Below are 27,093 nucleotides of genomic sequence, written 5' to 3'. Positions count from 1 at the left end.
TTCTGAGGCTGAAGAGATGTTTGGGGCAGAGGTCAGTGGGTGTCCCAGAGTGTATGAACGACATGATGGTGATGGTGGTCTGAGTGGTGAGCGGAGACCATGTGATGATTCTTCGGCTGGTGTTAGTTGGTTGTTTGATATCGTCGCGGCTGAGTGGTGGTTTGTTGGGGGTCGAAGTTGTCGTAGATGGTGGCAATCGTGCTGTGGAAGTAGTCGGAGAGGGTGTAGCAGAGATCTAAGGAGGGAGGGATGGTGTTCTCCGTAGCTGTTGGGTTGGAGAATTCCTTGACTGTTCTGAAGAGTACTATTGTGGGGTTGGCCGTGGTTTTATTGGCTATTATTTACTGTTTCATTCTGAATCTGACTTTATTATCTACTGCACCACCTTGAGTATGCATTCATTCCTAAACCTTAATACGTGAGAGACTCAAGCACTAAATGGGATTAACTTGGGGATCCAGTTTGGCTGCACCAGTATTGTTCCATTGACACACCAGTGGTACATGATTGTTCGAACACAGGAAATTACCCAGTAGTCACTGACTGCCGAAGGATAGGACCCTAAAAAGGTCTTACTTGACTCACGTAGAATGAAACAACCACAGCTGCATCCTTAGAGCAGGCATAACTATGACTAAAAACAAAGGTGAAGGAAATAGGGCATCTACCTTTCAGTAATAGTTGATGAGACAAATAGATACAAAAAATGGGAGTGAACAGAAAAGGAGGTCAATAATTGGCTCAAGCAGAGTAAAGAGTTATAAATATAACATAAGCATTAGGTTCAAAAGATCATATGAGCATTTGTACAACTTTAAATAATTGGAGTGTTGTTTCATATGATGACGGTTGTTTGAAAGAGGGAAGTCTCCTTATCAAACCAGACAGTGTCAGCTCAGCAGGGCTGAGGCAAGCCTGGGTGGTGAACAAAGGAGGCAAAACTCCCAGACCTGGGCACATGCAACTGATCCATGTATTTTAGATCACTTTTCCCAGGTTTTACATACTAATTGTTCAAGGTTTCTTCTCATTCGATGGGTGCAGCCACTAAATGCTTTGGGCGCTCCACTGTAGCCTGATTGTCCAGTCAACCTTTACAGGCAGGGACCCAGTAGTGGAACCCCCAGACATGGCATTGGACCTGTAGCCCACAAATCTGACCAACCCAGGTTCTCTGAACCTGCATTCAGATCATCTCCACAGCAAGCATCTCACCACTTCTCTCTTCACATTTATTGATGAAAAAGATGCTGCTTCAACTTGGATCATTGCAGATTAAGCCAAATTACAAAAGCATAGTGCGGCCATCCTCAATGGCTGACATCAGACAGCATTATAGAAAGTGACCTTGATCTAAATGGATCTCTTTCATTGATGCTGCAGGTGACTATAGATGTTCCACTGAGAAAGCGCTTGTAATCACACAGCAGTATTAAATACGACAAGTCCAATTGGCAGATGCAGGTTATTCCCTTTGATAACGATTCTTCCCCCTTGTGGTCGTTGCACTTCATGATCCATACCGTAGATGGGGACCCGAAATACTTGTCTTCTGCGTGGTCAGGGATCTATTGGACACACACGCTTTCAATCTTCCAATGACTAATACATTGCAGGCTTTGTTTATAGGGAGCTACCCTTATTAGCTGCATTACTGAATATTTGTAATGTTGTCTTAAATAGACCCAGACGAAATTTCCATTGCACTGGGCCGATCTCGTTTAATTTTAGTAGCATTGTGTTATGCAAAAAAAAATTTAAAAATTTGCTATTACGTTTTTGGAAAAAATTCCGTGCAAGTGTACGGGAACACTGTGAACAACCAGAATGCGAGTGGCTGTTGTTTGAGGTGCTTTTGTTTTTGAGTGAAAAGCTTTTTTGCAACCAAAATGAATGTGGGATAGCAATTTTGCTTAAATATAGCACTAAATGCTCATTTTGCAAAATTTTGTTTAATTTCGCATACTTATACAAAAGCAAATTATGCTAATTTCGCACAACCATCTGCCCTGGGCCTTATCTACTGACTCTAAGATAACTGTAAAATACTTTCCTTCAGGGATAAAGCAGCCCAGCGTCAAAGGGAGTAGCAATGTTATGCACATATGTCAGTCATGTGTTACTTCTTTAAAGAAAAGCTGGTGCGAAGTATGCTGTAAGAGATTCAGAAAATATCTGTAGAGAATCTTTATTCGCCAGACATCCTTTGTAACCTTTCTTCAAATGGGAGGCATTTCCTGACAAGTTATATCCTGCTGCTAAGGTTCGCAATTACAGTTTTGAGTGTATAAATAAAATTCTTTCTAACAATACTGGGAATAAGGCAGAGGCCTGCAGTTATGCGAGGGATGCCCAGCTCTATCTGAAGGCTAATTCAACAGGCAGAAGCAGGAATGTATGATGTCACGTGACGAAAATATTTAACTGCATTCAAATAGAAAGGTCAGTACCTAGTCACTTGTCGAAAGGAAATCTCTTTTTCTTTTTTGCTGCTGGCTTCAGGTTAGCCACAGATCCGTGTTGAAGGCTACATCGGTGCATTCTTTTCACCTGTTGCCTGATTTCCTGAGCTTGTCATTGTAAAATAGGAAAGTATGGTACCTCAACAATACCTTTTAAGCAAATGCTTCGTGAATTTTCTGCTTTTATTGCCTGCATAATTATTTGTGCTATGAATATATATTATCCTATAACTGTTAAAATATGGAGAATGTTTGTTATGTCACATGTAGGTTACTTTCCAGGCTGTTTTGGCCAAGCAGCTTACTTAGAAAACGGGCGTTAACTTGTACTAAAGGACTGCTCTCGATCGCTGCGGCTGGCACCATGTATTAGTTCTTAAACCCCCCGCTGCTCGCAGCTAGCGCGAGCACACCCCACAAGGGTATTAATAAATGTACTAAAGCAGTGGTTCTTACCCTTTTGACTTCTGTGGATCCCACTGATTCAACGTCGGAAGCCAGTGGCCCACACCTTAGCAACGTCTGCGATTTGAACCCAACAGTACACAAAAATATAGAAACAATTATGCATACAAAAAATACACAAATTATGTCATATTCTACTGAATTCACAAGCAAACATTTTTTAAAAATCGAAACTTTAATATTAATGAAAATGTAAGTTTTAAAAATGTAATTTTTTTCGAAAAGACAAAAGATGTGCAGCGATATGCTGGACTCTAGCATATCACTTTGTCTTTTTTGTTCCTAATGCATATGGTTTGTCTGCTCATACCCCAATGCTTCAAATGTGGCTTCAATCGTTTGTACTAAATTCCATTTGCTATACTTGTGTTGCCCCCACGAATCAACATAAGGATTCCAACTTAATCTGTCTCTCCAATTTCAAATCCCTTCAGATTTCAAAATTTCCAATTTTCAGTTTTGCTTTTTGATCTATATATTTTTATGAATTTGCTAATATGTAACTTTTTAGACAGTTGTGGACCCTCTAGGTACACATTGCAGACATAGCAATGAAAACCACTGTTCTATAGAGCATTATCATGAGTTAAATCGCGCTCCACCATTATTTTCCACACTCCCCTGTTTATAAGGACATATCATTTGGGCAGCAGGCAGTTATCTCATGTTAGTGCCTCTTTGAGCATTCAAAAGTGGTCAAATAGAGACGCGTAGCAGCACAGTGCCAGGATGAAACATCTGACCAGAGATGATGGACCTCATGTTTCATTGTAACCTCTTCTTGTTCCCTGCAGATCCTCCAGGAGCTTGAATATGGACCCTCTGTGGACTGGTGGGCCTTGGGGGTGCTGATGTACGAAATGATGGCCGGACAACCTCCCTTCGAAGCCGACAATGAAGATGACCTATTTGAGTCCATCCTCCATGACGACGTCCTCTACCCTGTGTGGCTGAGCAAAGAAGCCGTCAGCATTTTAAAAGCTGTGAGTTCAGCAAGCCAAAGTTTTTATGTTTCAAACAACATATGTTATGTTAACATGTTTTGCATAGCGCACAGCTGCCTCAGCAAAGAGGCATCCCTGCGCTGAAGCAGAACATAGGGGCTGGAAACCAGAAGGAGGCACTTAGGGTGAGGGGAAAAGATGAGTTTTGATGGCCCTGCGAAAGGCCACAGCACGCTAAAAAATCCAGCACTGGGAGTTCATATGCAGTGGAGAGCGCCACAATCTGGATAACTGGTCCTGGGACATTACACTGGGTGTGGGAAAGGAAGAAGCTGTTTGTGTTCCTTATGTAGGCACATTTCTATAGTCTGGGGAAATAAGTTAAAGACGGCTGCAACCACAACTAACAGTCTGTGTGTGATCTGAAATAACACATAAATACAGACCTATCTCGGATGCGTGTCTGTGCCTCTGTGGGGCCTTTGTACTTCACCAAGGTGACACTGTCCCTTTCCAATCAAGTTGTCACTTTGAAGATGTGCAGTTTCTCCGTAAGATTACAAACAATGTTTTATAATTAAGTATGGATACTCGTAGGTTATAAAAGAAGTAGGTTTAGTAGCTTAGATGTACGTTACAGGACAAGTCAAAACACAATGCGCTTGATGTTTCGTTTCTTTTTAGGTCGAGCCTGGCGTAAGCAGTGCGAAGCACTGCCGTCATTGTTAGGGAATTGCCTCGGAAGTTGGACAAGATATGGGCACACGCAGAGCTTTCGGCGATTTCAGCAGGTGTACGCGCATGTACCCACATGCCGTGCACATCTCCTGTCCCGCTTCTGAGGCAAGTCAGCCTCCTGCAAGACAGCGTGTGCGAATACACACACGCATACACACATACACACAAGCATATACACACATGCATACACACACACACGCACACACACACACACACCCACCCACCCACACAACCCCCTACAACTAAGCCCCACTCACCAGGCTCTTTTGTTACTGCGTTGCTACAGGCTCCGTCACGCTCAGGACTCTCCTGGTGTCATCGCCGCCACATCACCTGCCACTCGCAGGGCTTCCCTTACTCATGGGAGTCCCGCACTTGCATCAGCGGCCTCAGCTGCCACTTCTGGTCCTCCTTACGTGTGCAGCCACCGCGGGGCTCTCCCTCAGGCATGGGAGCCCCACGTCACCACTGCTCCTCTGGGCCAGCCACTCCGTGGGCAGGGCTTCCCTCAGAAGGCGGAAGTCCCGCCCCAGGGGAGGCTGTGAAGCGCTGTAGGGACATAGGAGGAATTCGACGTTTTAAGTAAGAGCCAGCGTGTAACAGTGGATTCTCCTCGCAGTGGCGATGTTTAGTGCGGACCTTTTATTAGGCATCTCGCTTTTCATTTTCTTTATCTACCATTGGCTGTGCATGCGGAAGGGCGGGAGGTTTTACTGTGCAGAGTAGCCTCCTTACATAAAGCCAGCATGTTGTCTAAGGTATTGGACCGGGGTATATTACTTTAAACACCAGTCCATTGTAACCAAGGTTGTGCTATTTTTAGGCACAGGGAGATGGAGTGATTTGCACAGATTCACAGGATGTCGAGCCCACTGTGGGACTCGAGCCTTTGTTTCCTCCGCTGCGCTTTGTTTTATTACCCCCACCTACCCCAAGTTGCGCTGTTCCTTTACTTTGAAATTACTTTACCCGAAAGCATGAGGCATTGTAGCCCCTCATACTCCCACTTCCTAGGCATGGAGGGGGCTTCAGAGGGCTCGAGGGTAAAGGGGAGGGGCTGCATGCCTTTCTTATTTTCTACATGAGCCCGCTTTCATATAGCTCCCCCACCCGTCACTGTCATTTCTCCTCTCTGCGTGTTAGTGTTGGTTTATGTGTTTTTATTCAATGCAGCCCTGCCCCACCTCATATCAGCACAGGGGGAGAATATAATGCTTACCCACCAACCAGCTTTCTTTAGTTTCTTATCTAGTCCTGCCAGATCCCCGACTCACACCAAGACATCAGTTACACTTTCCTACTACCATTAAACCCCCCGAAAAATAAAATACTGCGCAGAATTCTGCTCGTTAAAAAATGGACCCTCTGTTAGTCCTCATTCTGCGGCAATTAACTTGTTACCTTGGCTATCATTTTGGTGGTGCCTGCCACAAAGAGAAAGCCCCTGTAGTGGAATATTGGGTCATCTGCGTATGCGGCAAACACATTTTCTAATCTTGGGGTTTCTCTCCTGCTGAGTTGAGCTGCATTTCATGATTCATTGATCTGCTTGCTTACACCTTTGAGTGGGATGTTTTTGCCTAATTATTCTTCATTATGTTTCTGAGAAGTTCTGTTGTTAGATTGTATGATTTTTTATTTGAAAGCGTGCAGTTAATGTGAATTGTACTAATAGGTCCATTGTAAACCTAAAGAATCAAACAACACGTGGATGGATATATATATTTGGGCCCAGAAGATCTTGAATATTCGATTGTGCAAAAACCTTTTTATGTTATAAGTAGCAAAAAAATCATTTCTTCAGATATGATTACCTTCTCATCCCTATCGCCCTCACTCTATCTATCTATCTATCTATCTATCTATCTATCTATCTATCTATCTATCTATCTATCTATCGCCCTCACTCTATCTATCACCCTCACTCTATCTATCGCCCCTCACTCTATCTATAGCCCCTCACTCTATCTATCGCCCTCACTCTATCTATCACCCTGACTCTATCTATCGCCCTCACTCTATCTATCTATCTATCTATCTATCTATCTATCTATCTATCTATCTATCTATCTATCTATCGCCCTCTATCTATCTATCACCCTCACTCTATCTATCTATCTATCACCCTCACTCTATCTATCGCCCTCACTCTATCACCCCTCACTCTATCGCCCTCACTCTATCACCCTCACTCTATCTATCGCCCTCACTCTATCTATCTATCTATCTATCTATCTATCTATCTATCTATCTATCTATCTATCTATCTATCTATCTATCTATCTATCTAGCTATCTATCACTATCTATCTATTTATCGCCCTCACTCTATCTATCTATCACCCTCACTCTATCTATCTATCGCTCTCACTATCTATCTATCTATCGCCCTCACTCTATCTATCTATCGCCCTCACTCTATCTATCTATCGCCCTCCCTCTATCTATTGCCCTCACTCTATCTATCTATCGCCCTCCCTCTATCTATTGCCCTCCCTCTATCTATCGCCCTCACTCTATCTATCGCATCACCACAGCATCACTCAGGGGCACCACAACATCACTATGCGCTACAACAGCATCATTGAACGCTACAGCATCACTCGTCGCCACCACAGCATCACTCAGCGCCACTACAGCATAAATGTGTGCAACCATTCAACAACAACTGGTTCAAATATGTTCTCTCAATGTTTCAAGCTTTATTACAAATGTCACTAAAAGATGTTAATATTTCACTTCTGTTCTAAGATTTTCGTCACAAAAAATACACTGAACATAATCTTCACAAAAGTTATTTTCAAAAGTTAAAGCTATTGCCATTATAAATTACAATGACTTTTATTTAAATATTAATTATTTAAAAAAATGAAAAGCCATTGTTATTTGTAATATCAATACATCTAAGTCACGTAAATACAACACATATTACATTGCAAATGCTATAGGTGTCACATTTGCGAAAGTTAAAACTATTGGCATTGTAAATGACAAACCTATTAATTTCGCTATTTTCAAAACCAACACATGTTTGTCATTTACAATACCAATAGCTCAAACTTTCCTAATGCGAGACCTATTGCATTGCAAATGCTTGTTTTTGTGGTTATGCTTGTCTCCACATTGGCCGTGGGCACCTGGTTGCATTGGTGTTTCCATGTGCCTGACATACATTTGTTTGGAGATGGATATTGCACATGCGCTCAAACAGCAGTGATTTCAAACCAGACATACACAGGAGTGATGTAATTCTAGTGTGTCATTTGCCGCGCTTGATGGGAATGACGTAATCCCTGAGATTTACACCTGTAAACCAAGAAGATTAAAAGATTTTTTTGTACACGTAATGTAAAAATTCATAGCTATTGTTCTGATGACACCAAGGCTGTGATGTTTCTTACAAGACAATACTTGCTTGCACGTTTTCTTCAATGGCATTTGTTATGCACAATTCCTAAAACAAATAGTAGGGGGTTAACCAGCATAGGTATTGCACCAGACAAGCAGTAACGTCACAGGAAGCAATGTCACAGCTTAATCATTTCGCTCCCTTTAAATGTAACAGATTTAATCTTACAGTTAAAGAAGAAAAACAAGGGTTACTATGTAGAATGCATTACTGCACCCTATATATCGTTATATTTGAAAACGGTAGTTTTCCTAGTAAACAAAAGGAGTCTGTCGTATTTTAAAGTGTGGGCGCAACGGGTGTTTGGGCCCACTTTGCACGTCCCGGGGCACTTTGGTATTACAGGAGGGGTGCAGATGCTTGTATGGCCTCTTCTGTAATATTGACAGCGCTGGTGCACATAAAGTGCCAGCACTATCTGCAGGGGGCAGTCCCTCATTTGCATGAGGGGATGGGTACCGTCGAGCAGGTTTTAAACTTCACACTCCTTCAAGGGAAATACGTACAGGCCAAGGCAGAAAAACTTTATGCGGCATTTGTCGATCTTAGTGCCGCGTTCGATTGTGTTAGGCACGATCGACTATGGGAAGTACTGGAAAAACTCAAAATAGACGAGCCCATTATCATATTTTTAAGACAACTATATGCCGGGGCTAGGGCAAGGGTGAGATTCGGTGTCAGTGGTGAATGTACCAAACCTTTTTTTGTGAAACGAGGGGTGAGACAAGGGTGTGTCCTTGCGCCCCTCCTTTTTAATCTTTATACGAACGATCTAGAAGAGGTTCTGGCGTCTAAAGTTATCGATTCTCCTAGAATCAACTCTAAACAGGTAGTGTCCCTACTATATGCGGACGACGCCTTTATCATGGCTAGAACTGAGAGGGGTTTGCAGTTAGCCTTAGATTCATATATTAATTTTATGGAATACAGGGGACTGTCTCTAAATGTAAAGAAAACTTTTGCGATGGTATGCACCAGAGGTAAATCCAAAACCTGAAAATTGTTTGCTGGCAGGGATAAAGTGCTGACCACTAAAACCTTTACATATTTGGGAGTAGTACTGGAGGCTGCTGGACACTGGGGTCCAGCACTTAAGAGTAGAATCCTTTCTTTTAAAAAGGCCACAGCAGCACTTATGGCCTTTTCGCGTAAAATGGGAAAAAGACCTCCAGATATCTTACTTAAGATTTATTCTGCCAAATGTGTAAGTACAGCGATTTATGGGGCAGGCGTCTGGGGCATTCTTGATTCTAGAGAATTACACTCCGTAGAAAATGCTTTTTTAAGGTTTATTTTAGCTGTCCCACCTAGTACTGCAGTGTATAATTGCCACACTGAGCTGGGGGTTCGTCACATTAGTGACCAGATTGCGATGCAGCCATTACTTCTATGGCACAGGGTTTGGACTGCAGACGAGTTAGTTTTAAACAGAGAAATCATACTCGACGTCATGGCCCTCGATAACTCTCACAAAATACCTTGGCTAACTTACATCCGAAAGTTTTGCCTTGACTTGGGTAAACCCGAGTATTACAATGAACCGAGGGCGCTATGCAGGATCACGAGGGTAGCCCTTAAGAAAGAATGTTGGGCTCATCTGGAATCTTTGAGGCTTGCGGTAGAACTGAACAAAGTTTCGGTTTTTCGTCACCATTCCTTGCTCACCTCAGAAAATATGCAGTCTTATCTGATCTGGTGTCCTAGGGGCTTTGATAGGTACCTACTCACCAGATTCCGATTCGATATCTTTTTCCGCTTAGTGTCCTTCCCTCAGATTAATGATTGGTCTAAAAAACTTATCAATTGCCCGTGCGATGGGAGATCTGTTCAATCTACACTGCACGTGATCTGTTTTTGTGGTTTTTATCATAATGAAAGAGTCCAATGGATTAAACCACTTTTGAAAAAATTTGGCTCATGGCGATACTGTCGGATTGCCTTGTTGTATCTCCAGCTCTTAAATGATGAATTTTGTGTGGCAACTATGACTAATTTTTTAAAGAGTGTCTTTTTAAAAAGGAAAATCCTACTATGTTCTTAAAGTCATTATATACACTGTTACTTATTTTGCATCGTACAGTTTTACACAAGTTTGATTATTGATGTTGATGCTTTTATGATTTTTTATTTTACAAAAATCGAATAAAGCTTTTTTCTACTACTACTGCATGGGGGCGTGCCTCATGCAAATGAGGGCATCCCTTTGCCTCTGCTCCCGCGTCGTATTTACAGATGGAGACTTAGAGGCAAAGAAGTCCTCATGATGCGCACTGAGAGTGTGCCATCTGAAAGGTGGCGCACTGTTAGTGCGCACCCTGATGCAGCCCTCTGGAGGGAGGAAAGGATGGGACCCCCCCAGACATCCCCTTGCAGGCAGGAGCAGTCACTGACTGCACCCGCCTGCAAGGGGATCTCTAATCCCCTTCAAAAGTGCTGCCTGCAATGGGAATAAACAGAGCGGCTGTAAAGCAGCTGCTCCGTTTTTCACAGGAATTTGCAGCGCCTATTCGTGGTCATAGGGCGCATTTTCTCTTTTTAAAGCGGCGCCCGACGCAAACAATGAAAATGCGCATTTACCATAATACGCCCCCTGGTGTGTTTAACCAGCATGGTTAACCACGCCATCTTTTCACACCCTTAAGTAACAAAGGCGTCCAAGGTAGGCAGGTCCCTGCTTATAACCCCCCTCCACCGCCATTCTCCTGGCTAAGGAGGTTGTTACCTTTTTGACTGCGCTCAGCTCCATCCCATTCAAAGCAGCTGCGCACTTCGTCTGTCCGTGAGGTGCAACTCTTGGGCAGTGACATGGACGTCATTTGGGATTGCTAGAGGTCACTGCTGCGACCCCCGGCATGCCCCTTGTGACACCTGGCACTGCCTCTGGTGACCCCTGGCACTGCCTCTGCAACACCTAGTGTCAGCAGCTGCAAATTCCGTGGCAGGAACAGAAGCAGCTCGTCCTTATGGACGTCGGTGGGGGCTTCACTTACCTTATTTTTTGTCTATTTGTTATTATACAAATAGTAAATAATATTACATTATTTTCTATTAGTTTAATAAAAAAAGGAGCATAAATAGCTCTAATATGACTTTCCCTGGCAGCCAAGGTAAGCAAAAATCAATGCTTTTAAATGTATGCATGTTGTGCGCGTGCTTGCAGTTTTGAGTGTGTTTATGTAAGAGAGTGTGTATGTGTGCCTGTGTAGTCAGAGTGTGTGTATTTCTGAATGTATGCGTATGTATAAGCATACGTATGTGTGAGTGACATTGAAGGTCAAGGGCATGTGAAGTCACTTCCGTTACCCCTGCATTTTGGTGAATTTACGTCCATGGGCACAGAGCTTCAATTTGCATTAACCTGATCTCAGTCTTTAATGGGGCACCGAAGGCTGTGGCCACTGATGAGGTCTATGGCCAGGCCCTACACCAAAGCCCTCCTCCTTCCCCAAATGCAATAGAACTGTCACAGCAGCTGGGCACCCTCAAGGTGATACCACAAGTTGCAGTTTCCAATAAAAGGGGCACATTTGAGCAGGGTTGATAAGAGTCCTCAATTTGCCGGGACTGTCCCAATCTTTTCCCTGGCAACTTGCAGTACATTTAGCACATATCCGGGTTTTCGGACATGATTCACTGACACAGAGAGAGGCAAGATTTCATGTGTTCCAGTGCAGGGTTACTTAGCTGCCCCTCACAGAAAGACATTTTGGTAACACAGATGCCACTCTTAATTTCACTAAATGCCTCGTTGTCTTTGCTTTCTGTGTTGCTGGGTACTGCTATTCGGTGGCCTTGTGCAGAATTGCTGTCCTATTTTTATGTTTGTAGAATGTCCTGGTCTTGGGTTTTCAACATCCAGTCACTTTATATATGAGCCTCTTTCCACCTCAAGCAAAAGGAAATGGCCTCCCCTCTCTAAAATTAGTGGAGAATCTCTATCCACCTGCGTTGACCAATTAATTGTGCCCTGATTTTAATAGCCTGCGCTCATTGTCTCTTTATGTCACTCTTGCACAGTCGCAGCCGGCATGACTCACGGGTCGGTGGGGGGGTCGCGTGACGGGGTCACGAGGGGAGGTTAATGTGATAAAAAAATATATATCATTAAACTTACCTTTCCGCCAGCTGGGTCCCACGTCTTCTCTGTTCTCCTCCTCTCCAGGAACAGAAAGCAGAAGCGGGCAGCCAGGCTCCCGCCCGCCCCTAAGCTAATCACAACGCTGCAAGCAGCGTTGTGATTGGTCAGGACACTGCCCAGCCAGCGGCTTACGAGGAGGCCATTTTCTCCATGTAGGCTGCATTGCAGCCTGCATGGAGAAGGGCAGAGTGTGATTGACTGGTTTGTGCAGCCCCAGGGGGCTGACCAAACAGTCTTTGCACACTTGGGAGTGGGCAGGCACACCACTCCTCTCTTGCTCTCAGAGCAGCCTGGCCCGCAACCAAACATAAAATGGTAATAACTGAAAGATATTAACATTTTATGCTTCTGCTTTTCACACCACGAGAAAGTGGTGAGGTGACGCTCCTCCACCCTAGTGGAGAAGCCGCCCCTGCTCTTGCATATTCTTTTTAACTTCTGCTTTTTCCTTTGTCATTGTTTTCTAACTTTCTCTTACTCATGCTTTCCCCATTTTCCACCTTTCCTTCTCTTCTACCTGGAACAAAGTCTTATGATGATTAATTATTGCTTCAAAGCATGGTCAGACATCCAATAGCCAAAACTCTCTCAAACTTGACATTATTGGGTATTTTTGCAGAGTTTCTGGTGATTGTTTTTCCTTTGCGCTTGCTGACCATTAAAAAAAAGGGCAATTGTGCCAATAATATCCACTTTTTTGATCATGTTGCAGATCTGATCTGTGGCAGAATCTTGGATTGTAGCTGCTCATCGAGAGAGACTAAGTACCACCTCTTTAGAACAGGCTTCATTTGCTCACATTTTTCCAGGATAAAAAATCGTCCTAATTCGACAGTCATTACTCGATTTGGGGTATCCAAGTCTATCTCCAAACATTTTATCTTATGCATATCCTTATTTAGTACCATATATCATCGACATCAAACTGCAGATGGAGGCCTTGGTTCCTTATAAACTGGAATCATGAAGTGTAAGGTAGGTACTAAACTGGGCTGGATAAACCATGGGCAACCTCGTCCATGGTTATACAGCATCATCCATAATCATTGCAGCCTTTGGTATAATCATTGAATTATTTTTATAGCCGTTTCTTCACAACTAATTGTCTCTAGGTATCCGATTGAGAATCACATACTGTATCCTATGAACAAGAAAAGAAACACACTCTCTGTGCTAGAAGTAGCCAAAACTGACATCGTGGAAAAATGAAGGTCAACTATTCATTAAATAAAAAGTCCTTAAGATTTTTTGGGAAGTTGAAGGAACAAAACTGTGAAAAGAAAAATACATTCTCTGTACCCAGGCCTACATTGCTAGCAATCACCCAAAATAGATTTTCTGGAATGCTTCTTTGTTTGATGATGTCGGCTGGAGCATTGAGATGTATCGTAACATCTTTCACCGGATGGCCCCTTTAAGAAATGTGGGCATCTCGTAAACCACTTGTGATCAAGAAATGCCCCAGACTGGGGGATAGAAAAGGAAACCTTCTATCCTCTATTAATCTCAGACGTGTATATGTGAAAGGCAGCAGATCCCAGTTTGTGACTGAAGGTTCCAAGCACAGCAGATAATTTGTTCACAAAAGTAAGATGGAGCCATTCCTGACCAGCAATGTTAAACAAGGCAAAGGTTTTAGAAACTCCCTAAGGCTAATCTCCAGCTGACACATTTTCCATCCTAGTTTAGCATAGGCGATTGAGGAATCATGTAAAGACCGGTGAAAATAGATTTTATGCCTTCTGTTTGCAGAGGTAGTTTTGGTATACACCGATTAGGAGTATCCCATGGCTTAGATAGGTGAAGCTGTCAAGCATTACTCCATGATGTGGTATGAGATTTGGATCCCAGATACAATGTAACACTGCAGTCATATATGATAAAGTGAATGCTAAGCCAAACAAGCATTGGCATAGCCAATAGGTTTCGCCTTTGGGACCTTATAAGTGTTTAGCCATGCAGCGGTTGATATTGTTGCACCAAGGATATTGTGCTTGATAACTAAATACTTATAAGGTCCCAATAGTGAGAACTATTGGCTATGCCAATGCTTGTTAATTTGATTAATCATGATTTAATTAATTAAACCTTTACACAATATAAGAACACAGTATTACCCAGTACATAATCAGATAAAAGAACAAGGACATGCTAAAACATAAGGTCACTTCAGTAAATGTCCTAATTATTTCAAGTATTAACAAGGTAAAGTGCTAATGCGTGAGCTCTTCAATAATTGTACTAATACCACCTAAAAAGTTAATTTGTAGCAGATAAAACTGAAAAAAGGGTTGCATTTTTATCAGAATAAACAATTAAAAAGTGAAAATCCGTGCCAATCGCTAAAGGACTGTTAGTTAAGTTCCCTTAGTTGAGATGCACTAACACACAGTAAAGTGCTGGTGCAAGGAAAGTGCAGATGAAAAGGGGAAAGCCTTTAGGACATAGTTCCCCCATTTGTGTGACCACTTTAAACTGGTGTTTCACAGTGGTAGCAAATGTTACCAGGCATGCTATTATTTGGGGGCTCTGGACTTGCAAGCAGAACAGCAAAAGCATGTTCTTAATCTGTTAGCATCAAACAGATTGTGTTTAAGAGTAGGATGTAGGTTAGGACTCAAAATGCGATCGATAAAAACTGTGGATAGAGATTCTACAGATAAGGTGGCTCTTTCAGACTTTGGAGCAACAACAATGAATTTTAAATAGTTTTTATAAGACTACCCATTTACTAAAACAGCATTTTGACCTTTTATGTGCCTAATGAGAAAGCCCAAAAACAAGAAACTTAGAAAACAGAAAGCTTCCATTTTCTCACCTACTACAAAATATGTGACAAAACCTGAAAAAATGGAGCGCTTTCTCCATTCCATTTTGGGAACCTAAACTTCAAAGCCACAAAAGGTCGACATACAGTTTCTCCGTTCATCACTCTGTGGAAAAATACATTATTTCGCCACCAGCGTGAAGCTTCCCATCAAGTTTGCACATAAATATGGTATGTATATGCCCCAGACACCTCAACCAATATGAATGGAAAACGCACTGTTTAAAAGGGGGCACCTCAGATCCAATGTAAAATTTGGATGAATTGATAATCAGCCACAGCGCTGGGGGCAAAGTCATGGGAGTGATTATCATTTCGTCCACTGTTGTTTTTGGCTCGCTGTTTCCTCTATTACAGGCTGCATTTTCTAGGCATTTGCAGTTAAGGGTTGTCTGGCGGTCTTTATTTAAGGCAGCACCGCATTTCAACAGAGAAGGGGCTTCTCCACCCTTCAGCACCACAAACGACGGACTATATATATATTTTTTAATGACAACAGCGATTGAGCTGAGGGCTCGTCCAAACGCCTTCCAGTGTGGAAACGGCGAAGTTGTTGTAAAGGCCCAACCTAAATCTGATCCTGAAATACTTACGTCTTCCTAAAGATTAAATGCTGTGGAGCTAAACCCGCTCTCTCCTACAAAATAAAGAGTCGTCACTCATCTAGATAAAAATAAAGAGCGCTAATAATAGTTCTCCAGGATTGTGCCACTCGTATGTTCAGTTTTAATTTCCATGGTAATTGCGTCATTGTCCTTGGGGTGTGCATTTCTGAAGTGTCCCGCCTGACAAGGACGGCAGAGCTGGACTGCCTGCAGGAGTCTGTAACCCAACTGTCAACACGCACTGGGACTGGCGGCTCGCGCTCAGCTCCTTTCCACGGCGGACACTGCTGTCGGGACACACCAACCATGAAGGAGGTAACGTACCTTTCCTGTGAAAGGCATCAAAGTGGCTATTCTCAGCACTTCATGAGACTGTCTGCACTAAAAACATCTGCTGTAAATATTATCTGTTAAAACTGGGCCATCTGGTGTTCACACGTGAGTCATGCAAATTGGAGGCAGAGCTTCTCTAGAAACAGAGGGATGAGTGGGAAACACTCCACAGAAGCAGACATCAGTCAGAAAATAGCGCCCAGAGGCAGCAGTAAGATCAAAGAAAACATGCATTGGCCGCGCGGCTGTGAAAGTCACACTGCCATGCGGCAGCGAAAGTAAAACTGATCGCGATCAAGTGCGGCGATGGAGGAAAGATGTGTGGGCGCGCACGAGAATGTGAAAGAGCTTTTGGAAACTGTAAAAATGTGAACTCGCACTGTGAGTGAAAGCAATTACCTTGGGAGTAAACGTGAAGCGTTCACGAAACCCCCATACCGAACCAGCAAAGGGAGTGTCGGTGCCTGAACGCTGAAAACCACCATACGTTTTAGGCTTGCGCATTCATGTTCTCTAATGCAAGAGGTATAATAAGTGGTAGACAGACCCAAACACCAATAAGACACGGAGTTAAAAAACACTGCACTAAGATCATCATCTGCGTGAAAGGGTCTGTGAAATAAAAAATAAAAAACGCGAGTGCAGACGCGAGTTGTTCGCACGTGCGCGCAACGGGAAAAAGTGCTGTGCATGTCACACGCGCTTGTGCGCGTTCTAGCAAGCTGGTGGCTGGCAAGGTAGCGCTTTTTGAAGCAGCTACTAAATGTCTCGGCCAGGCCAGCGCATGCGCTGGATCAGGCCGAGACCTAAAAAATGTTAAGGATCTCTTCATTTCAACATATGAAAGGTAGGTTAGTAATAATGCTGGACAAAATGTGGGATCCCTGACATAGCATTGAAAGCATGTCACACTTTCTTGTACTTGTTTAAGGTTAGGACCAATGCAAAATAAATGAACACTCTTAATTTATAATTTCTAGGACTTCAAGGGTAATGACTTAAACAGTTTCAGACTCATAAAGATGATTTAATGTGAAAAAGGAAAACCCTTGAGATCAAGAATGGGCTATGCCAGCTCCCTCACAGTTAGACAAGTTGAAGTAGTTCACTAGAACGTCTCGCCCAGTCCAAACCTGGGCTACCAGTTGCACCTTTAACTGATAGTTCAGCTCCAGAGACTAAACCCTTGTCGATTGATCCCCGGTGAGCGGACTTAAGACCACCAGGACAACAACACCAGAACCTCTTAGAGTGCCTACTTTTCAGAAGAGCTGATCGTGTACAGTTGATTATGTATTTTGTTCTCGCTAAATATGTATATTGTGTATGTTGTGTTTCTTTTTTAGGTCTTTAACTTTATTTTTTCGGAATCTGTAACTACGTTTTTCAATTTGTTTGTGCTTTCTTAAACCAATATTTAACAATGTATCAAGAGCTGTGGGATAGGGTGCCTGGAGAGATTGTGACAGAAGGGTGGAAAAGATTGTTTTCATTTTGGAAGATTTCAGGCTATGTGATTATGTCCCTTCTTGGTCAAATCACTGTAGGACAGTCAAATATTTGAGGTGAGAGGTGGACAATAGGAAGCAGAAATCAGACTTGTTTGTCATACTTATAGGGGTGATATTGGAAGATGAGAGAGAAGAAGTATGAACGTCTCCAATACACAGAGAATGAATGGTCAAAGTAGTATAAAACTGTTTTATTGTTAAGCCAGTAATGCCACGTAGCTGCAGTGCAACAGACTCTGAACATTCTTGACCACAAGCATTCTGTGCTACGAAGTACATTGGCCAGCATTAGATCAGTGCCCACAACTGTCAGCAATGTATATTGTTTTCACGTTTGGACTAGGGTCACATTTTTATAGTCTGGCTTGACAGTGCAGCAAGACAGTTATGTGAGAATCATCAGGTGAAGGGCTTTGGCTCCGCCCACATTGTGGGAGCCTGGAGTACTTATTTGAATTGATCAGTGGTTTGTGGTTCAAACAAAAAAAAGGGCTTGGGCTCCATACAGCTGTGATCATTTTATTTATTTATCCAGCTGCTGGAGCTTGGCAGGAGCACAGACATGACATTGTAATGCTATTAGGGTGTCTTGGATAACTAGATAATTCATGGTGTTTTTCTCTGGCTGCAGCACAAACGGTAGGAGGTTTGACATGTTTAGGTCTAGCTGGACAGTCAAATGTCATCTGACCTTCTTAACCTATATCCAACATTATTCGATGGTCTTTGCTTCTAGGCAAATACATATCCATTCCCCTGTTATTTACTTGTAATCACGGCCAGACTGGGAACAGCAACCCGCCCCTGGCAGATTGCCGCTCGACCGCCCCCCGGAGCGGGGGAGGTGGGGGAGGGCGGGGTGTTAGTGAGAAGCTCCCTCTTTGTCTAGGTCCTATGAATATGCAGCCTCAGTACTCTATGGGCCCTGTCGGATACTTCCAGTTTGGGACTGGTGGATCTAAGATGAGGGCCATCTAGCTCCTGGAGTTTGGAAAAAAGTTATCTCAGCTGGTTCCTTCATTACCACATAAACAAGTTCATGTACCGGTAGGCGGGTCTCCCCATTCCTAGACGCCCACGCCTCTCAGCCTGCTGAGTGTGGGTATGGACAACTTGAATGTGCATTGAAGTGAGATTGGTGGCGAATGAGGATTACAAATTAAATAAAAAATAAAAAAACAGCCCTCAGCGGTACAAAACCGGCCACCACCCATCCGTCTCACCAGGGAAACGTGCGGTGCCTACCACGGCCAGTGCGGCCCGGCTTGTAATCCTTCACATTACCATCCAACGTTCCTTTAAAGCCAGACCTATTGGCATTGCCAATGCTTGTTACGAGGTCATAAACAGTGCCTGTTGGTTCAAGGATGCCGGCTGCTCTTTAGCCCATCAGCCCCTGATCTCCAGATTGATATATAGCGCCACAGTGCAAAGCACGTATTAACATAAGAATATTGACGCCGTGGGAGGTGGGTGTGGACCTCACCGAATGAGACGCAGTATTTATTCTTGAAACGGGAAGCCATAAGAGCTTGAAAACAGGGGGAGCTGAGAGAGCTCTGCCAATGAGAACAATGGCTGAAACCCAGTGACAGAAAGAGAGGCAGGTTCTCGGTGAGAGGATAATGCACGCCGTAGGACTGCTGATTTCAAACGTGTGCTCCTGACCATACACACTAGCCTTGTTGGGCTGGAACAGGAAAAACAGAGGAAACAAGGCGGCGTCTGAGCCTTTCAGAGCAGAATGCTAACAAGGGACTAGCCTTGGAGCGCAGTATTTCCTCACATTGTGCTGCCAGACATTGGCCCCATTCTCGAGTTACTGCAGGGTTTGAGGGTTCCAGGAGCTGCAGCTGACCTTTCAGTGGGACAGGGGAGCTAGAGGGGTGTTTTTTTTAATTTTTCACTTGATTTTGTTGTGTTTCTCTGGTGAAAGTCTGTAAAGGACACCTCCTCAAGAAACGTAAACACTTTTACAGTTCGTTGAGATATAGGAATTTCTGTGCATACGTCGTGTCCGCATGAAAGGAAAACCCTGCATTAGTATGTACAGTGGTATTCCTTTGGGAAGTAAACATTGACAAAGCCAGTAGGCCCGGCTTATAACAAACTGCCACTGCATTGTTTTTTGTGTCTGTCTGCATGTGTGGGTTGAGCGAGAACGAGTCAGTGGGTGGATGAATGGATGAAAGAGTGACAGTGTACAAGCATGAAGTGTGATTTGATGCATCCATTTCCCAGTCATTGAAGAGGCACTTTAAGTTAAAAGCCAGACTGATTGTCTTTACAAATGTTTGTTCGTTAGGGAAATAGGAGGCATAGTGTAAAAATAAGACCCGAATAATCGAATATTCTAAGTACAACCTCTTTTGAATGTTACTTATGCCAGCACTGCTACTCTCATCCACAAACATGGTCTCCTGGAAATGCATTAACCATGTGACTTCAAGACAGAATTTATTCTACTGGGAGCAGACAGAATTTATTCTGCTGGGAACATGCATGTAATCTTTTTAACACAGAAAAACATCATGTATTCCCCATCAATGCTTAACCAAAAGAGTGCTAAATGCAAAGGACCACCCCCATTTGAGAAATATTTCCCAAAGAAATCCCTAGCCAAAAGGATCGTCAAATATATACTTAAAAAATGTGGCAGCATCCGGGCATTAAGTTTTGTCAAGTTATATTTTCTGGGGCAATGTCCTAAATGGCTTACTTGGTACTGCTTTTTATGCTGATTTCAACAGTGTTTGTGCTAAACAACCACCCATTTCTATACCCGCTGGAGCTGGAGAATGAGTGGTAAGCATAATGCACACAGGTGTTTTATGGTAAAGCGAGTAGGACACTGTGAGGTGCAGAAAGGATGAGAACACCAAAGACTTAAATATGTGATGGGGCGATTGAACACTGATGGGCGGCACAGTTGGGGCATGCTGATGTTACATTTCAGTTCCTCTTACCTTTCATGAGAGGTAATGATAATCAATGACCTGTAAATTGTAGGCATCTCAGTGGGCTAACTAAACACTGCCACAGTACATGTGGGTTGTTTTTTATGAACAGTTGAGTTGTGTAGAAAACTGTACCATGAACACTAGACTGTCCACACACATGAATGACCATTTTCAGGTGGGCGACTTCTCTTCTTGTGAAGTTCCTTATTGTTAAAGTATAGCTCTTAGAGATGCCAGCTGCTACCAGGCTTTGTTTGTTCACCTCTTGTCATCATTTTTGATTGGTGATGTCCAGTTAGCATCTTCATTCAAGGATAGTGGTAACATTATGGCCCACTTTCTCAGTCTCCCTAACTGTTTTTTTCCTACAACTATCATCTACTCAGTCCACAGCACCACAATAATCTAACATGTGCACTCATACCACATGACCCCACGATTACACTGTAACTAAACATTATGCAAACACATGCACAAATATGGCTCTAAACGTATAGTATCTGATTTTTATTTAGCTGTATTATAATTTTGCCAAAGCTCAATATCTGATATTCAAGGCATGGATACATGGTATTTATAATACCTGGGTTTCTGTAATCCCTGTCAAAATGCATGTCTCTAATTTCCTTATAATTGGTGACTAGTGAAGCAGTCGTCACTAATTATAAATAACTGTACTATTATAAGTTATTACAGTCGAGTTCTGATGTCACAATGCCTGCTCCCAGCAGCGTAGGTGAAAGGCTGTTCAGGTCAAGGAGCTTAATTGAAGCAGCCGTTTAAATCAATTAAAACAGAACGTTGCTTCTCTTTCTTCAGCTCTAATTATGTAGCTTACAATGAATGACAAGCAAACATGGGCTGAAGGGAAGGTGATGCGTCGGTTCCTTACACTCAGGGAAGATGATGTGTTGGTTCCTTGCTCTGGGGGAGGTGATGCATCGGTTCCTTACTGTGCGCAGGGAAGTTGATGTGTCGGTTCCTTACCGGAGAGGAGTTGATGCGTCGATTTCCTACTGCAAGGGGGGGGTGATGTGTCTGTGTCTTACTGCATCCCCCAACGATGCGACAAACTTGGAGCCTCGATGCAATGATCCGGGACAATGCATGAATTCTTGCATCTGCCCAGAAGGGAATGCGTCGTGATCGATGCAGTGATCTCGGACTTCGGAGATCGTTGCACTCGGTGCAGCATGCAGTGATTTCTTCAGCCACAGCAGGCGCTGCAACAGTTTCTTCGGCAATGCATCGTAAACAGGTACGAATGTGTCATGTTTCTCAATGTTGCATTGATTTTCCAGCTCCCAGCGGTAAACAGTTCTCTAGAGGTCCAGAACAACAGCAGATACCTCTTTACAGGTCAGAACTCCCAGCAAGGCAGTTCAGGGGAGCTGGTGGTGAAGTCTTTGTTTCCCTGAGACTTCAGAACAGGAGTCAAGCTCAGTTTCAAGCCCTTGGAGATCTTTTTCAAGCAGGAGACACAGCAACATCAAAGTTTTTTCTCATTTCTTTGGCAGCAAGTAGCCACTGCAGGCCAACCCCAGAGACCAAACAGCACAGGGGCAGTATTCCTCCTCAGCTTCTCCAGCTCTTCTCCTTGGCAAAGGTTCCTCTTAATTTCCCAGAAGTGGTCTAAAAGTCTGGGGTCTGGGCCCCTCTCTTTTTATACAGTAAAATCATTTGTTCTCCGAAGGCAGCGAGTATCTGTACCTAGCCAAAACCAGTTCTATCCTCACTGGTGCAGCTTCCTGGCAGGAGGTGGAGACAGCATTGTGGAAGGCAGACCAGGCCATTCAGGTGAAAGGAAATCTCCTCCCACTACTCTAAATGCAGCCTAGGTCTATTCAGCCCTTCAGGTTCCCTGGAGCCACTGTCATCCAGAGTCAGACATGCAATACACAAACTTAGCAGTGGCTCACTGGATGGTCAAGCAAGAAAACACCTACTTTCTAAAAGTAGTATTTTCAAACACAGAATGTAAAAATCACCCTCACTAAAAGATGCATTTAAACATTCGGAGTTCAGGCATATCAAACTTTATTTTCCTACCTTGTTCCCAGGGGTAGTTCTGCTTATAAGATATTATAAACAAACTCCCCATTCTATCCTGTGGGAGCAGGTAGCCTTGCAATAGTGACAAAAACGAAATTGGCAGTATTTCACTATCAGGACATACCACACACATCAGGGCATATCCTCCCTTTCACATACAATGCACGCTGCCCACAGGGGTACCTTGGGCCTACCTTAGGAGCGACTAACATGCAAGAAAAGGGAAGGTTAGGGACTGGCAAGTGTGTGCACTTGCCAAGTTGACATGGCAGTACCAGACTGCACGCAGTCTGCTTCTGTGGGTGGCACAATCAGTGCTGCAGCTCACTAGCAGCATTTGATTTACAGGCCCTGGGTACACACAGTGCACTGTACTAGGGTCTGACTAGTAAATCAAATATGCCAATCATGGAATCACCAATCCATAACAACAATTTACAAAGGGAGCACTTGCACTTTGGCACTGAACAGCAGTGACAAAGTGCCCAAAGGATCTAGACCAGCAAACCAAGTCCAACACACAGCAAAAACACAGGAGGCAAAGGAAAAAATTTAGGAGAGACCCATGCCAATGGTGCCAGGTCTGACAGCCATGAATGTTGGTGTCAACTGGTTGTCCAGCAATTTTCATTTAGCGACAAAGGCAAGGGAATGGTAAGGGGAGATTGTGGGAAGCCGCAGAGGTGCTATTTTTTTAATTAGAGTAGTCTGACCTTATCAGTGGAATGTTTTACTATCTATTTGGCATCACCAGGATGGCTATCAGTACCGATAAATGCACATTTTGTTATTTTTGGTCCACACTCAGCTTGTTGTAGTAAGGCTGTTGTGGGTATGCAACCACTATGGTACAGCGACATTATTTTTTATGTTATTGAATAGATTTAAACATACAGTGTATGTTATGTTATGTTAACAATTTTATAAAGCACGGCTGCTACCCCATTGGGTGTCCTGGTTCTGGGAATGCTAGCAGGAAAGAGAGAATAACAAAGATGAAGAAAACAGACGGCCCTAGATGACTGTGGGTAGTACTTGGAAGGTATAAGCGATATTATGGAGCCAACTCATTCTTAAAAGCCAGTTTTTTTTTTAATTACTCTTTTTATTAACATTTCCAAGTGCAGTAGGGACATCAGTTCAGAATTCTCCACTTTTGGAACAACAGTCATCATAGGCGTAATGCAAATGGCAGTTACAGAAATCACATTAGATCAACCGTGTAGGAAGCTTGTCAGCCCTACCGTCTGCCAAGTCCCACTGCAGAAGGCTAAGCACTCCCCTCATGTCCACCCTTAAAAAAATCCCTCCGGAGCTTATCCATGACACTGCCGAACACACTAAATGAGATTTCTCTCAACACAGGTATCAGTAAGTACTGGTGATAACAGCTCACCTATCAGTTTCAGTCCAGCAGGCCCATGGCCCTCCATCATGATAGGAGGGTTGAGCTATTGGGCCCCTCACTTAGTTGGATGTACAGTGCCTTCAATGTAACTTCAAAAAGTAGCGGAATCCCTGCATATTACCCATCAGCTGTTCCATAGGAAAAGCCAGGTTTTTGAGGCCCTTCTGAATTTGAGAAGGTTGGGCGAAAGACACAGAGCCACTGGGAGCTTATTCAAAAGCTTTGAGGCAAATTTTGTAAAGGATATCCCCTCCACATGAACATGTTTGTAGCGAGGAACCACTACCAAATTAGCTCCACCTGATTATAAATGGTGAGCCAGAATGTACTAATGGAACTTCACCTCCAAATAATTAGGACCACTAAGGTGGATAGCCTTATAGACTTGACAAAGTGAACGAAACAATCACCCTTTTTCCCACTGACAGCTTTGAGGGCACTGGTCAAAGAAGAACCTGGTCAAACAAGTGCTGACTAACAGGCGCTAACTTGGCATCCACGTTTCATATTCTTTGTAGTTTCTTTTAAAGATCTAAAAAGAGGGAGTTACAATGAGGCAGGACATTTTTCAGCTGTTTTAAAAGGAAGAAGCATTGGATGCAAGGTGACTAATTTGGCACTCTAAAAAGAGCTCTTAGTACATTTGTATCCCTAGGTTGTTTGCAGTTTTTGCAGGTGAAGGAGAAGAGGTCCTGGAAGTAGGCCAAACGTCTGGTGGCATAAGATCATGGATATAGGGCTATCTCACCCACAGCACTTCAGTTTTGTCTGAGTTGAATGTTAGGTAATTTAATACTCACGAGCCGGGATACTCATGAGTAGCTGTGCGTGCTATAAATGTATGTAACATAACATAACTTGTAATCACTCTGGTCATTCAGCCATATGTTGGCAAATGGTTCCAGTGGGTTTTCAGCTGCTTCACCCAGTGTGATAATCAACTGGGTGTCATCTTCGTAATTCATCTCACAGAGACCAAAAGATTTTTTTAGTTTCACCTGTTAGCAGATGTGTATATGTTCAAAAAAAAGTCAGACCCAAAGTTGATCCCTGTGGCAGTCTTTGACTCACATATTTAAACTCAGACATACAGGGTGGTAGGAAGACTGCTTGTGATCTCCCTTGTAGAAACGATCTACAACATTCAAGTGCCTTTCCTATTATGGCACTCTCTTTCAACCTAGATAGTAAGCTGTCATGAGACACTGCATCAAATGCTGCGGGTAGATCGACTAGCTCTAAGGCCCCACATTGCGCTTGGTCCGCTATGTCAATCACTGTTGCAAAGGCTGTATCTCTGCTGTGAAACAGGCAAAACCCAGACTTGGATGTCTCAGCAAGATGATAAAATGTTAATGTTTTTCCACAGGTTTTCCAGCAAAAGGCAGGATGGAAATAGGTTGGTAGTGTACCAGTTTATCAGAGTCCGCAGTAGCTTTTTTTAGGAGCCGCACCACTAAGGTCTGTTTCCACTCCACAGGAAGAATCCCACTGTTAAGTGAGTTATTACAGATGTCCAGTAGTGGTGGACCAAGGACCTCTGCTGCTGCTTTTTACATGGCAGGTGGCAGAGGATCTAATGGGGATCCAGACTTTAAAGCTAGTGTGAGAGCCATCAAATTAAAGGATGTTAATGGCGCCTATTTTCAAAATAATTGTTAGAGCACACCTCATCCCGCTTTGGAGCCATACTGAGATCCTTCAGCCCCAAATGTGGTAGTGGAGGGCCAACAACTGTCTCCTCTAAGGTTTTAGTGTTTCCAAGATGGTAGTAATTTTGTCATCAAAGAAATCCGACAGCCAGTCTGCAAGCTCTTGAGAGTTAGACTTTTTATTTCCAATGCACATTGGAGTGGTGAATTGATGAACAATAGAAAACATTTCCTTTTGAGGAGTTTTCCGCATCTAGAACTTTGGCCATATAGTAGGCTGCTTACGCGGCAAATACCTACCTTTTACAATGCCTCTTTAAATTTGTCCCTCACAATGCTGCTATAGTCCACCTTCCAGAGACTCTCCAGTTTCTTGCAGCATAGTGAGGGCTCCCTCAGGGAAGATGAATACTATGGGGCTGACAGAGTAACTCTTGTTTTCTTGAACACTCTATATGGAAGAATATCATTAAGTATATCTTCCAGACAGGTCTTGTAGCCTGAGTAGCCCACCTCTGCTGAACTCGATATTGGGGCAGGCTTGTTCTGTTTTAGCCATTGTATTTGGGCTGAGATAGATAGTTTGGCCGACAGATGCAACTTCTGATGCTTTTATGGTGGACTGGAAAGTGTCTGATATTTACGACAAATATATGGCATCACTGGCGTAACAAAACCTGAGGGGGCCCCCTGCAGACTCAATCAGGAGCTCTCCAGCCAGAGTATAGTGCTGAGGGGGCTGTGGGGCCTGTGTTACGCCACTATGGCACTAAGAGCCTGAAAGGAGCTAGCCAATGCTCTGACCAGACTAGAGAGATGACGTTTTTTGGCCTCTATAGGATTTATGGCTGCAAAGATCTAGCATATGCCCCTTACTGTGCATGATAGCAACAAGTACAAACCAAATATAGCCTTGCTAGCAAGAAACTTCTCAACTGCCGTGCTGAGAAGGTTTCCTGCCATACATTAAAGCTCCAGCTACAAAGAGGTCTGTGTGTGTTAGGGAGAGTGGAAGTACCAGGTCTAAGAAGGGATCACAGAAGTGTTCTGAAGTCCCCGGTGGGCAGTAACAAATCAGCCCACTTACTTTGGTGGTTTTCTAGGACGAAAAAGTGAAACCTAAGTGTTTCACCTAAGCTAACTTTGAAGATTGAAGCTTCATCAGGGTAAACCTATCTCGAAAGGTGATCACCCCCACCCCCACCCCCCTCACTAGTACCATGGGCGAGCTCGATGTATGATGTTAAAACCAGATGGACATGTGGCACTAAGATGTAGAGCACACATATCATTCAGCCGGGTTTCAATGATCATAATATATCAAATGGCCCCTCCCATAATAGGTCTTGGATTTCCGAATCATGTTTAACTGTTGACCAGGCATTTAACAGGCGACATTCAATTGGTTTCTCAGTATGCCTTTCTCTCTTCAGTTTACACTATCCCCACTCTGCATGACTTTCTTCCTAAGTACCTCCCCAGCAGACGCTTCCTCATATTTTGAAAGTAGTAAACTATCTACATCCATTACATAACCTAACCCCTCCATGTGCAGGCTACTCATAAAAATGTGATGTCATCCTCCGGAGT

At 43.4% G+C, this 27,093-nt stretch overlaps 1 protein-coding gene across 1 annotated transcript in view; it reads left to right on the top strand.

Annotated features, from left to right (window-relative positions):
* The window catches only part of PRKCE (protein kinase C epsilon), a 1,245,727-nt gene that overhangs the window by 1,200,092 nt on the left and 18,542 nt on the right, over positions 1-27,093 (top strand). Inside the window, exon 14 of the mRNA XM_078649672.1 lies at positions 3,722-3,910. Within this exon, the coding sequence (XP_078505798.1) occupies positions 3,722-3,910 (189 nt within the window). The remainder of the gene's footprint in view (positions 1-3,721; positions 3,911-27,093) is intronic.

Source organism: Lissotriton helveticus, chromosome 6 (assembly GCF_964261635.1).
Source record: "Lissotriton helveticus chromosome 6, aLisHel1.1, whole genome shotgun sequence".
NCBI classification, from domain to species: Eukaryota; Metazoa; Chordata; class Amphibia; order Caudata; family Salamandridae; genus Lissotriton; species Lissotriton helveticus.
This window is presented reverse-complemented; position numbering and strand designations above follow the sequence as displayed.